The 14,105-nt window shown below is 54.9% G+C and overlaps 1 protein-coding gene across 3 annotated transcripts in view; it reads right to left on the reverse strand.

Moving 5' to 3' along the window:
- Positions 1-8,636: 8,636 nt before the first annotated feature.
- The window catches only part of smoc1 (SPARC related modular calcium binding 1), a 99,655-nt gene continuing 94,186 nt past the window's right edge, over positions 8,637-14,105 (reverse strand). For all 3 annotated transcript variants that reach the window (XM_056295987.1, XM_056295986.1, XM_056295985.1), the window contains one exon: positions 8,637-9,419. In XM_056295987.1, the coding sequence (XP_056151962.1) occupies positions 9,403-9,419 (17 nt within the window). In that variant the 3' untranslated portion in view covers positions 8,637-9,402. The remainder of the gene's footprint in view (positions 9,420-14,105) is intronic.

The raw sequence follows: 14,105 nt of genomic DNA on the forward strand, positions 1-14,105 counted from the left end.
AGTGTAATTTATTGTATTTTAATAAGAGATCTCGCTCCCGTTTGCATTGTTAAAAGTTACTGCATAAGAATTCTGTTTTGTTACATATATCTGAAAGTTACTGAATACATATTCTGTTTTGTTACATATATCTGAAAGTTACTGAATACATATTCTGTTTTGTTACATATATCTGAAAGTTACTGCATAAGAATTCTGTTTTGTTAACTCTATCTAAGTTACAACTGAAAGCTCTTAGTTTTGCCCCAAAGAGTGAATAAATGCTAGAATGCAATTTAAAATGCAGTTTCTACTGTTTCTATTAAATTGCAACCCCCCTCCCCCAAGATCAGGTGGAGGGGTCCTCAGGGTAGATCAAAAATACGCAGGGGGTCCAGGACCCCACACTGCTCTAAAGGATGTCAGAGCCCCCCTGCCCCCCCCCCACACACTCCCTCCCCCCCCCCAACCCATCCATACCACATTAACTCCAACCCCTCCCACTCCCAGTGCCAGCAACCCCAAACAGGAAGCAAATGGTTTTCATGGCTGCTACAACAAGAGAAGTTTGATCCAAACAAATAAAAAAAAAGCCTTAATTGTGACGCTGGGTGTGGAAACGTTCCTCAGCGGAGACCACATCAGTAGCAGCTGACGAAAAAACCCTCAAATGAACATGAAGTCAAGTATAGCCCCATAAATATAAAACGCTGTCTAAGTGCAGTAAGTAGCAGGTAATCCGGGCCTGCTGGATACCTGGGCGGAGCCAAACGCAGAAGACCCCCCCCGTCACCCACCCCCGTCTGAAACCGAATCAGTAATAATCCTCTAATTACCCGGGGCCCCAAATTACACAACGTCACATCAATTAAGTCACGCTGCTAGGAGTTAGAGCTGCATTGTGCCCGAAGCCCAGTAAATGTCGTGTAAAGATGGCTACATCTCGTCAAGCGTAATTAGCTGGCAGAAGTTACAAGACAGCCCATCATTTCGTGGTAACCCGTGGTGATTTTTACGTCCGTGCCGGAAACCGTCGCGTACGTCCACACGTTGGTTTGCTCGGCACGCGGCGTGTATCTCGCGTCTTAACGAAGCCGGTCACGTGGTCTTCTAAAAGCTCGCTTATCCGCGCGGTCGTCTGCTCACCGGGACCGGGACCGGGATCGGGACCGGGACCGGGACCCTGTGCTCGCCTCCGCAGCGACTCGGCTTTACGGCCGAGCGACTGAAATTAGCAGCGAGATATTCGCTGAAAAGCGGATTTTACGGCTGTTGTTGCTGGCGCCTCTCCCCAAACGCTTCCCCGGCTCCCGGCTCCCGGCGCTCCAGACTTTATTGCTGCTTTACTGTGCCATGGAAACTCAGCCACTCTGCAGAAAAATAGAGCTGAAGAAAAACCCCACACATCTTAACAAGTCATTTAATCTAATCGTTGGTCTTAACTTCTGGTTCTTCAGAGGTCTGCGAGGCCGTCTCTCGACTGAGGGTGTCGCTGTCGCGATGCTCGGGGGGTTTGTTCGGAGAGGGCGACGCGTTTGTCTGGAAACCGGATGAAACGCACCGGAAGCGGCTGCGGCTCCTCCGCCGGCGGAGTCGTTCACTGGCTGTGGGACAAACCAGTCCGCGACGCCTGCCCAGGAAATAGCGGGAAATGGCGGCGCGAACTCACGCTTGCGGCGGCCTTGTTACCCAGCACCGCCCATGCAGCGCCTTTGTCCACGTCTGCGTCTAAGTTTTGTCCTGGATGGCCGGGAGAGCTGGTGCTGGACCGGCCAGGAGAGCTTGGTCTCCCTGCCTGGAGCTGCGCCCGAGGAGGAAGCACCGAGGGCGGTCTGACGGGGCGCGGAAGCGGCGGCAGGCTAAGCTAACTGCTAGCCCATGCCGACCGGAAGTTCTAATAACACTGACGGCGGCCTCGCCTGGCCTGGACTGTGTTTTTAGTGTGGTCGTGCGGGGAGGTGTGTCGAGGGTGTCTGGCTGGGAGAGCTGGCGTCGGATCGGCTGGGGAAGCCAGGACCAGGCCCCTGCCTGGAGCTGCACCCGAGGAGGAAGCACCGAGGGCGGTCTGACAGGACGCGGAAGTGGGGCAGCAGGCTAGGCTAACTGCTAGCCCATGCAGACCGGCAGGCTAGGCTAACTGCTAGCCCATACAGCCAGTCGTCCTGGCTGGTGTTCATTCTGTTGTACAGTGATTTAAAAAAATTTTTTTTTTAAGTTTAGATATACGTGTTAGTATGTGTGTTCTTGGAGTTGTCGTACTTTTTGGATACGTGTTGTGTTTGTTGCACTGCTGCGGGCTGAGGGGCGCAACACTTGGTCATGAAAGGACTGACAAAGTGTTCCCGATTGCTGAAAAATGCGTCGTCCACCTGCAACCTATGTGCCTGCACTCCTCCAGCTGAGTTCTCAATCAATGTGTGGCTACGCCTGTCTGGAGGGTGGCCTTTGACCCCGCAGCCCTGGCCTCCCGGCAGGCGACCCCTGACCCTGGGCATTCAGGCTGTCGGGCAGGTGCTGCCGCAGGCTGAGAGGGCATCAGGCACAAATGGCGAATAAAACGCAATGCCTCCGTACAACCCCGACTCAACCACCACCCCGCCATCTATCTCCGACCGCCAGCGTTTAGCTCCATCATCCACCCTAATGGCCCGCTCTAATTGCCTCTAATGGGGTTTGAACTGCGTCTAAGCGTTTCAAGGCGCGGAAAGCAACAAACTCCGCAGAAGAAGAGTCAATAGTAGTTTCATTGTGCGGGGCTCGTGACATCCCCAGTACAACACTTGTTATTCCACCAGTCTCCGGGTTTCATCAAGCTGCCTGTTACGGTCTCTGTTGTGGGCCCTCCGCTTAACACGTTGGTTATTTCAGCATCACCCTAATTGATCCCAGGAGGCCCGTGTGATAAATAGTTACCTGCTGGCTTTCTCTTTTTTCTTTTATCTTTTTGTGTGTAAGACTTACCTTGAACTCGTGTGGCAGGACCAGCAACCTCTGAATACGCGCCAGATTGTGTTGTTTATTTATTGTGTCCTCGCTATTTTCTCCATTTAACGTAAAGGGCGTTGAGATACATTTCATATAAATTCACTTTCATCTGGAAGTGCCCCCCCCCCCATGAGCGCCATATAACTGCAGGTCCACCTTCAGCGACTTTTCCCCCCGCCGGTAAATCAGAGAGAGCGACGGAAGAGTTGACGTGAAACGCGAAGGGCGACTATTCTCACAAAAAAACGCGTCTGGCAACTTTGTATCTTTTTGACGTGGTTCGTGATCGTGACCATGTAACCGGGACCCGTCCAGACCCACGGCGCACCTGTACTGCAGGTGTAGTAGCTGCAGCAAGGCGGGGTTCGGTGAGGAGGGGGGTTCGCAGACGACCCTGTCAGGTGTCCCCCCCCCCCTCTCAGTGAGCGGGCGACCACAGTTTGCCACGCATAGCCCACGGCCGCAGTTGGCGCGCGCGCCGTGGGGGGGGGGGGGGTGGAAATATGGTTGAAAACGTCCCGTAACACCCCGACGGAGCACCTGCGCCACCAACACGTCACTCACAAAGCCCCAAGAATTCCAGTCCTCACCTATCCAGCTATGAACTCCCCACCACCACCACACCACCACCAACACCACCAACAACAAAGAAACACACACACACACACACACATATATATACATCCCCGGGCAGCTGCGTCATTATACAAGTCTTTTGAACTTCACACTGGAAGTCAAATGCCACATGTGTCAGTGCAAGACAGATGTACTGCAGCTGCCTCCGGGCTCCAGTTTCATCTGTGCAGCAACCCTCTCTCTCGCTCTCCCCCCCCCCCCCTCTCCCCCCCCCCCCGCTCTCTGTCTCTCTCCCCCGTCTCTCTCCCCCCCTCTCTGTCTCTCTCCCCGTCTCGCTGTCTCTCTCTCCCCCCCTCTCTGTCTCTCTCCCCCCCCTCTCTGTCTCTCTCTCTCCCCCCTCCCTCTCTCTCGCTCCCCCCTCTCTCTCTCCCCGTCTCTCTCTCTCTCGCTCCCCCCCCTCTGTCTCTCTCCCCCGTCTCGCTGTCTCTCTCTCCCCCCCTCTCTGTCTCTCTCCCCCCCCCCTCTCTGTCTCTCTCTCTCCCCCCCCTCCCTCTCTCTCGCTCCCCCCTCTCTCTCTCCCCGTCTCTCTCTCTCTCTCGCTCCCCCCCTCTCTGTCTCTCTCCCCGTCTCTCTCCCCCTCTCTGTCTCTCTCGCCCCCCCCTCTCTGTCTCTCTCCCCGTCTCTCTCCCCCTCTCTGTCTCTCTCTCCCCCTCTCTGTCTCTCTCTCCCCCCCTCTCTGTCTCTCTCCCCCCCCTCTCTGTCTCTCTCTCTCCCCCTCCCTCTCTCTCTCTCGCCCCCCCCCCTCTCTGTCTCTCCCCCCCTCTGTCTCTCTCCCTCGTCTCTCTGTCTCTCTCCCCCTCTCTGTCTCTCCCCCCCTCTCTGTCTCTCCCCCCCCTCTCTGTCTCTCTCCCCGTCTCTCTCTCTCTCTCTCTCTCTCTCTCCCCTTCTCTCCCCCCCCCTCTCTGTCTCTCTCTCTCCCCCCCTCTCTGTCTCTCTCCCCGTCTCTCTCTCTCTCTCTCCCCCTTCTCCCCCCCCCCTCTCTCTCTCGCTCTCTCTCCTCCACCGCCTCTCCCTCCCTCCCCCCCCTCCCCCCCGTCCTCTCCCGCCGACCCTTTCCGAGCCGTCGCCCGGGACCCTCGTCCCCGTCCCGCCTTGCTCGCACCGACACCACCTATGCAGTCTCGGCGCCCGTATCAGTCCCCATCCCCGTCGGCCCACACAGCGAACCCGCGCGACGCGTTCACACGAGCGCAATTAACCCTATTAATTTTAACAGCAGCCAGCGCGGAGACCACCCCGAGCTGTTTGTGAAGTCTAAATGAGGGAAGGGCTTCGCTTTCCCCCCCGCCCCCCTCCCCCCCTCCGCACTTTAATGTGGCGCGATTTTATTATTAACGAGGTGCGCGCTGCTGCTGATGTCAAGCCTGCGCTTACTAGTCGAGAAGAAGCGAGTCGAAAGGAAGGAAGGACGGAAGGAAAGAAGGAAGGAAGGACGGAAGGAAGGAAGGAAGGACGGACTGAAGGAAGGACGGACTGAAGGGTTCGTCTTTAAAAACGTTTATTTTCAACTCATGGAAGTCAGTTGGCTTGGCTGAAAGTACGCACGTGTGGACCGGTTCAGTATAGGCGTACCTGGCTAACCAGGTACTGCGTGATCTGCCGGGGGTGCCTGGTGTTTCAATTGGACCTTCTCCAAAAGCAGTGAGCCCATCGTCACCAGTAGATGGCGGTATAAAGCCCCCCACTCCCTCCTCGCCTCGCGGAACAGAGCTGCCTTTCTCCACCTCCAACCCCTCTGCAGCCACCTTCGCTCTGGACGCGTTTCCCGTCCTCTCCGGCACGTGACGTCAGCACCGTCTCCTCCGAGGACTTTTCACCGTTTTGTGTTTCTGGTTCTCGGTGGGCTCGAACCGTGGTGTGGCGTGCACGGCCGCGTGGCGTCGGAGTGGTGAAATGGAAAAACCTTCCAGTTTCCGCTGCCGGGCCACGCCGCCGGTGTGCTGCTGCCGCCAGCGTGCCGCTGCCAGCTCACCCCAAACCAGCGGCTTTCTTCACAACCAGCCGAACCTTTCAGACACGCCACGGCTTTTCAGCAAAGACTAACCCAAAACCATCCAGAGATGGATCTCGAGGACCCACCCCCACCCCGGCCTTGATGTGGAAATGGCCGCTGAGGTACAAGGCGAAGTGGGCCTCCTTCCCTTTCATATCCCAGCTGCAGGACTGACAGTCACCTGTAGCGTCCTCCGCCGCGAGTCTGCAGGCCTGATTAGCTGTGATTACTGGCCTGTTGGGATGCTTTAGATCTGGCATACGATCACCCCGCCGAGTCTGGAAGCACTTCACTAGACACACACACACACACACACACACACACACACTCACACACACTCTCTGGCCCTGTGTTTTAAGCTGCCCTGGCAGGAGCCGCTATGCAGGAGACTGGGAGCCCTTTGAAGAGAGAGAGGCTGCTTCGCCCTCCTTCAGATGAAAGCTGCTGCTGCTGCTGCTGCTGGGAGCCGTGATGCTGATGGGCTGCACATCAAGTATCCCCCACTCACTCGTTTTATAGCCGCGACAGCAGAGGTCCGAGATGGCCGGCAAACCCCCCCCCCCCCCCCCGCCGCCTCTAAAATGCGAGTGTGGCGAGGTGAAGGCCCACGTCCCAGATAGCACAACTGCTGTGGCCCGGACCCGGCCCACACCGGCACCTTCGCCCGGCCCCACATACCACGTGGAATGATGGCACTTGGGCGGTCCTGTTTGCCAGATGTGGGCCAGAACCGAGCCATAGCAGCGCTGCATGTGCCACGTATTTGCCAAAGGTGGCCCACATTAGTTTTGTGATATTTGGGCCATGTTCACCATTTACCCCCCGGGCCGCTTCAGGGCCACATCAGATCACGTGTTGCCCAGAGCGCCGCCTCTTTGCCAGAAAAAGGCCCACATGTGATTTGGCGTATCGGGGCCATATTTGCTGTTATCCATGTGGGCCACTTCAGGCTCACATCCATGTGGTCAGGGCCAGAAGAAGGCCGCGTCATGGCCTGAGGCGGCCCACATCGGGACGCCGTCCGGGGTGCAGCAAAGTGAAAGCGTTGCAGCGCTGCTGCCGAACTACAGTAAAGACACAGGCGAGGACACTGATCAACACACGAGGCGGGAGGACGATGAAACTGCTTTTAGAAAGTGATTGAAAAACCAAACCCCACAGTGAAATAGTACGGTGAGACAGACAAAACAATATACATATTTACAGTGGGAGCCTTTCATGCCTCGCGGTCATGAGGCCACTGCGGTGACTCTCAGGGATGTGATATACACATATATATATATATATGTGTGTGTATAGGTATATATATATATATATATCTCACCTCAGGGATGTGATGTGATGTGATGCGATATGTAAGATCACAAACGAACAGACATTCAAACCACGTTAGCCTTTTGTGTCTCCGACTGAGAAAGGGATTTGCTTCCAAATGATCCCCCCCCCACCTTGGCTGACCTGTGTGTGTGTGTGTGGTGTGTCGCCCTGCCCCACGTGTCTCTGTGGGCGCATGGTTACTGCAGGACAGGAGTGGCGTGTGTCGGGCAACCGCGAGTGTGCGTACTTGTGCGCCTATTCTGATGGTATCCGGGAGGTTCGAGCGATCAGCGGAGGAGACGGCGTCTCTGCTGGCCCCGTCGTTCCGTCGTCAGTAACTTGGGTCACCTGTACCGGTCTCACGACAGAAGTCCACGCGACGCAGATACAGGGCGATACGTTGTGTGTGTATACGGTTTTGGGGTACGTGTGAGTGGGTTTGGACTTGAAACGGGACGCAGATAAGGTCAGAATACTGTGTGTGTGCACGTAAACACCCTCGATCGAGGCCCGATTCCAGACTAAACTGGGAACAGGCCTCGCGCGGGCTGCATGTAGGACCGGTTCTAGAACGGGCCGTTTCAAGTCCAATGACTCAGTAGACAAATTACAACCCAGCATCGGCGCTGTCAAAACGCCAGGCGATGCCAGGAGGATGCCAGGTGATGCTAGGTGATGCTAGGTGATGCCAGGCAGATGCCAGGTGGATGCTAGGCAGATGCCAGGCGATGCCAGGTGGATGCGAGGCGATGCCAGGTGATGCTAGGTGATGCTAGGTGATGCTAGGCGATGCCAGGCGATGCTAGGTGATGCCAGGCGGTTGCAAGGCAGATGCCAGGCGATGCTAGGTGGATGCCAGGCGATGCTAGGTGATGCTAGGCAGATGCCAGGCGATGCTAGGTGATGCCAGGCGGTTGCCAGGTGGATGCTAGGCAGATGCCAGGTGGATGCTAGGCAGATGCCAGGCGATGCCAGGCGATGCTAGGTGATGCCAGGCGGTTGCCAGGTGGATGCAAGGCAGATGCCAGGCGATGCTAGGTGGATGCCAGGCGATGCTAGGTGATGCTAGGCAGATGCCAGGCGATGCTAGGTGATGCCAGGCGGTTGCCAGGTGGATGCTAGGCAGATGCCAGGCGATGCCAGGTGGATGCCAGGCGATGCCAGGTGATGCTAGGCAGATGCCAGGCGATGCTAGGTGATGCTAGGTGATGCTAGGCAGATGCTAGGCAGATGCCAGGCGATGCTAGGTGATGCTAGGCGATGCCAGGCAGAGGCTAGGCAGATGCCAGGCGATGCTAGGTGATGCTAGGCAGATGCTAGGCAGATGCCAGGCAGATGCTAGGTGATGCTAGGTGATGCTAGGTGAATGCCAGGCGATGCTAGGCAGACGCCAGGTGGATACATTGTGCAGGTTGGCAGTGTGGGCATGGTGGCATCCTGGCTGGCTGGCTGGCTGGCTGGCTGCCAGCTGCTGGGCGAGGGAACGTGACGGTGCGGTGAACTTGTCACTCGCCGAGATCAACCCGGCGTTAGACGGGCATCAACCGCCGGGCTTCAGGGTGGTTGGGACGTGCTACGCCGATGTTTCTTCCCCCACATGCTGCATGCTACCGTATGATTTATACGCTGCTAAGATGTGTGTGTGTGTGTCTGTGTGTGTGTGTGTGTGTGTGTACCAAACAGAAATACTTTGACATTGCATGTGTTTCCAACGAGAGGTGGACGGGCTCGCGTCTCCACGCCGCGTCCGGTGCGGCGCTACGGGGTCCACACAGCCAAGTCCGCACTGATGCTTCACACTTCAGTCTCACAGCTTCACTTTAATACACACAGTTCACATAATGCTGCAGCTCGCTGCAGGTGGTGTTAGTTTCCGGGAGACGCTCGCTGGAGCCGGTCCTACGCCGCCGCTGTTCTCTCTACGTCATCAAAACACAGGCGGCGTTACTCTGCGGCGGCGGCGGCGAGTACACTTCTTAAGTTGCCGTTGTTAGTAAGTAGCCACAAACTGATGCTGTTACTGGAAGACGGGTGTTAATATCAGCAGAATGAATACACACGGGGGGGGGGGAGGGGGGTGGTGAGATTACATTAACGTACTCGCTGGTCCAGTGGTGGGTGTCGTCTCTTACATGGGTACCTACTCTCCTCCGTACCGAGAGCTTCTTCAGTTGCATCAACAGAAAGAAAAAAAAATAAATCACAAAACACATAAACAAAAACAAAAAAAACAAAAAAAAGTCAAACATTGGGAAGAGAAAGTGCAAATATTTTGGCGCCACTTTGTTTCTCGTCTCGTTTCTCTCTCTCTCTCTCTCTCTCTCTCTCTCTCTCTCTCTCTCTCTCTCTCTCTCTCTCTCTCTCTCTCTCGTCTTTTAACTCGGGAACTGGATTTTTCTGCTCCATCTTTCTTTTTCCTGTCAGCAAGCGTGCAGATGCCTTCCCTCTGTGCCCTCTGCTCTCGGCGTCTCGGTTTCTGGAAGCCTCTCTCCTCACACCAGACGACCCACTGGGGAGAGACAGACAGGAGGGAGGGAGGGAGGGAGGGGGGGGACAGAGGTAGATGCCATTGACTGCTCTGATTCAGTGTCCAGTGCACAGACGCACCAGCATGCATGTTGTCAGAATGAGAATCAGAAACACTTTGTCGTTTCATGTCACGCATTGTGCACATGAAATGAAACGACAGCCCACAGCAGTGCAACACAAACACAACAACACATACACACACACATATACACTACAAGAACACATATATCTAAACAACAACAAAAAGAAAAATCACTGTCCGGGAGAACAAACGCCAGCCAGGATGAATGTCGGCACTGCCGGTCTGCATGGGTTAGCAGTTAGCTTAGCCTGCCCCGCTTCCTCGTCCTGTCAGACCAGCCTCGGCGTTTCCTCTTCAGGCACAGCTCCGGGCAGAGACCTGGTCCCTGGGCCCACAGGATGCAGCAGACCAAGCTCTCCCAGCCAATCCAGCGCCAGCTCTCCCAGCCATCAAACGACAGACATGGGCAAAGACGCTGCATGGACGGTACTGGGTGAGGCCGCCGCAAACGTGAATTCACACCGCCATCTTCCCTCGCGCCGCCATCTCCCCACACCAGTACTGGGTGAGGCCGCTGCCATCTCCCCACACCACTACTGGGTGAGGCCGCTGCCATCTCCCCACACCACTACTGGGTGAGGCCGCTGCCATTGTCCCACACCACTACTGGCTGAGGCCGCTGCCATTGTCCCACACCAGTACTGGCTGAGGCCGCCGCAAACCTGAATTCGCGCCACCATCTCCCCACACCAGTACTGGGTGAGGCCGCCGCCATCTCCCCACACCAGTACTTGGTGAGGCCGCCGCCATCTTCCCACACCAGTACTGGGTGAGGCCGCCACAAACCTGAATTCGCGCCGCCATCTCCCCACACCAGTACTGGGTGAGGCCGCCGCCATCTCCCCACACCAGTACTGGGTGAGGCCGCCGCCATCTCCCCACACCAGTACTGGGTGAGGCCGCCGCCATCTCCCCACACCAGTACTGGGTGAGGCCGCCGCCATCTCCCCACACCAGTACTGGGTGAGGCCGCCGCCATCTTCCCACACCAGTACTGGGTGAGGCCACCACAAACGTCAATTCGCGCCGCCATCTCCCCACACCAGTACTGGGTGAGGCCGCCGCCATCTCCCCACACCAGTACTGGGTGAGGCCACCGCCATCTCCCCACACCAGTACTGGGTGAGGCCGCCACAAACGTGAATTCGCGCCGCCATCTTCCCACACTGGAAGTGGAAAAACTCACTAGACAGTCCAGTTATCTATTACTGCTGAGACTAAACCTCAGTCACTACACACATGTATATGCTGTACATGCAAACGCACGCGCACACATACAGTACACAATCACATGCACAAGCATGCCTTTGTACTGTCAAAATGAGATCCACTGATTTATGGAATTTAAAGTCATGAGTTTTTTGCAAGGGTTGATAGTCGCTCACAGCCGTCCACAGCCACAAAAAGCATCGTCCTCACCACTGTCAGGCCATCTGCTACAGGACAGACTGCACACAACTGCAAAACACACGTGTGCGCACACACACAGCATTGCCATGCTCATCATTCCCACACTTCCCCAGGAACCCTAGTCTGGCTTCAGATGCTACACCCACTTTCACAACGCTGTGCGTGTGCACACTGTAAAGCACACACACACACACACATACACACACACACACACACACTCACCGGCCACTTTATTAGGCACACCTGTCCAACTGCTCGTTAACGCAAATTTCTAATCAGCCAATCACATGGCAGCAACTCAATGCATTTAGGCATGTAGACATGGTCAAGACGATCTGCTGCAGTTCAAACCGAGCATCAGAATGGGGTAGAAAGGTGATTTAAGTGGCTTTGAACGTGGCATGGTTGTTGGTGCCAGACGGGCTGGTCTGAGTATTTCAGAAACTGCTGATCTACTGGGATTTTCACACACAACCATCTCTAGGGTTTACAGAGAATGGTCCGAAAAAGAGAAAATATCCAGTGAGCGGCAGTTCTGTGGGCGAAAATGCCTTGTTGATGCCAGAGGTCAGAGAATGGCCAGACTGGTTCGAGCTGATAGAAAGGCAACAGTAACTCAAATAACCACTCATTACAACCGAGGTATGCAGAAGAGCATCTCTGAACGCACAACACGTCGAACCTTGAGGCAGATGGGCTACAGCAGCAGAAGACCACACCGGGTGCCACTCCTGTCAGCTAAGAACAGGAAACTGAGGCTACAATTCGCACAGGCTCACCAAAATTGGACAATAGAAGATTGGAAAAACGTTGCCTGGTCTGATGAGTCTCGATTTCTGCTGCGACATTCGGATGGTAGGGTCAGAATTTGGCGTCAACAACATGAAAGCATGGATCCATCCTGCCTTGTATCAACGGTTCAGGCTGCTGGTGGTGGTGTAATGGTGTGGGGGATATTTTCTTGGCACACTTTGGGCCCCTTAGTACCAATTGAGCATCGTGTCAACGCCACAGCCTACCTGAGTATTGTTGCTGACCATGTCCATCCCTTTATGACCACAGTGTTCCCATCTTCTGATGGCTACTTCCAGCAGGATAACGCGCCATGTCATAAAGCTCGAATCATCTCAGACTGGTTTCTTGAACATGACAATGAGTTCACTGTACTCAAATGGCCTCCACAGTCACCAGATCTCAATCCAATAGAGTACCTTTGGGATGTGGTGGACCGGGAGATTCACATCATGGATGTGCAGCCGACAAATCTGCAGCAACTGCGTGATGCTATCATGTCAATATGGACCAAACTCTCTGAGGAATGTTTCCAGTACCTTGTTGAATCTATGCCACGAAGGATTAAGGCAGTTCTGAAGGCAAAAGGGGGTCCAACCCGGTACTAGCAAGGTGTACCTAATAAAGTGGCCAGTGAGTGTATATCCAACACATCAAAAAAAAATTTCACTGTCTAAGAGAGCGAACGCCAGGATGACTGTCCGAACTGCCGGGCTGCATGGGCTAGCAGCTAGCTTAGCCTGCCCCGCTTCCTCGTCCTGTCAGACCGCCCTCGGTGTTTCCTCTTCGGGCACAGCTCCGGGCAGGGCCGTGGTCCCTGGGCCCACAGGACACAGCAGACCAAGCTCTCCCAGCCAATCCAGCGCCAGCTCTCCCAGCCATAAAATGAAGACAAACTTAGACGCAGACGTGGACAAAGACACTGCATGGACGGTACTGGGTGAGGCCGCCACAAATATGAATTCGCGCCGCCATCTTCCCCCACCGGAAGCGGTATCCAGTTTTTGTGTAGCTTTGTTTCAGTGTATTTGGCGTGTCTCAAATAGGAAATGCTTTATTAACTTTAGTTTTAGTGAGGCACTTGGATAATCAGATGCACAGTAAGGCTGTTTGATCCTTACGGTGCATTATTGCCGTTGTTGTTATCACTGTATAAGTGCTGATGAGTGATGGCTCTAGAGTTTTCTACCTTTACAAGAGTACAGTCCACGACGTTGATGTGTTCATGCTCTTGTGCACGAGTGTGAGTCTGTGTATGCATGAATACATGTTTTTGAGTGGGTCTGTGTGTGCTGTGCTACGTGACCGCTGTGTGTATGCATGCTTGCCAGCACATCAGCTTATGGATGTGTGTGTGTGCATCTGTGCCAAAAAGGCGGGTCTGCTTCCTGTGAACCATCATGTGGGGGACAGATCTCGTCCTCGGTGAGAAATGTTACTCTGCAAACGACAAATCAAAACGCCCTCTCGCCGAGCCTTTGTCGTACAGATATAACTACTTCAGCAATAAATAAACGTATTGTGAGAGGGTTCCAGACCCGAGACCAGGCGTGTTCAGATCAGCAGGGAACGGATGTTGAACCAAACCAATCTAATTGATCCATCTGGTGTTTAATTTGTTGTTTTTGTTTTTTTTCTTACTGGTGAGTTATGAAGTCACGCTGTTTGTGATATCATTTGGGATTAAAACGAGGGGGGGTTTTTCCGCTTCTGGTGTGGGAAGATGGAGGCCCGAACTTACGTTTGCGGTGGCTTTCACCCAGTACCGTCCACGCAGTGTCTTTGTCCACGTCTGTGACTAAGTTTGTTTTGCCTTGGTTTGATGGCTGAGAGAGCTGGCGCTAGATCGGCTGGGACAGCTTGGTCCGCTGTGTCCTGTGGGCCCAGGGACCACGGCCCTGCCTGGAGCTGCTCCCTAAGAGGTAACACCAAGGGCGGTCTGACAGGATGCGGAAGCGGGTCAGGCTAAGCTAACTGCCCACGCAGACCGGCTGCTCTGACAACACCGAGGGCGGTCTGGCGGCGGCCTCACCTAGCGCTGACTGTGTTTTAGTGGAGTGCAGGGAGGTGTGTTGAAGGTGTCTGGCTGGGAGAGCTGGTGCTGGATTGGCTGGGAGAGCTTGGTCTGCTGCGTCCTGTGGGCCCAGGGACCACGGCCCTGCCGGAGCTGCCCCCGAGGAGGAAACACCGAGAGCGGTCTGACAGGACGCGGGAGCGGGTCAGGCTAAGCTAACTGCTAGCCCATGCAGCCCGGCAGTTCCGACAGTCGTCCTAGCTGGCGTTCGTTCTCCGGACAGTTGAATCTTTGGTCTGTGTTGACCTGAGTGGCCTGTTGCTAACTGTTTTTTTTTCTGCTTTGTTCTCTCTGTTTTTGTATGTTTT

The sequence above is a fragment of the Lampris incognitus genome, chromosome 16, assembly GCF_029633865.1.
Source record: "Lampris incognitus isolate fLamInc1 chromosome 16, fLamInc1.hap2, whole genome shotgun sequence".
In the NCBI taxonomy this organism is placed as follows: Eukaryota; Metazoa; Chordata; class Actinopteri; order Lampriformes; family Lampridae; genus Lampris; species Lampris incognitus.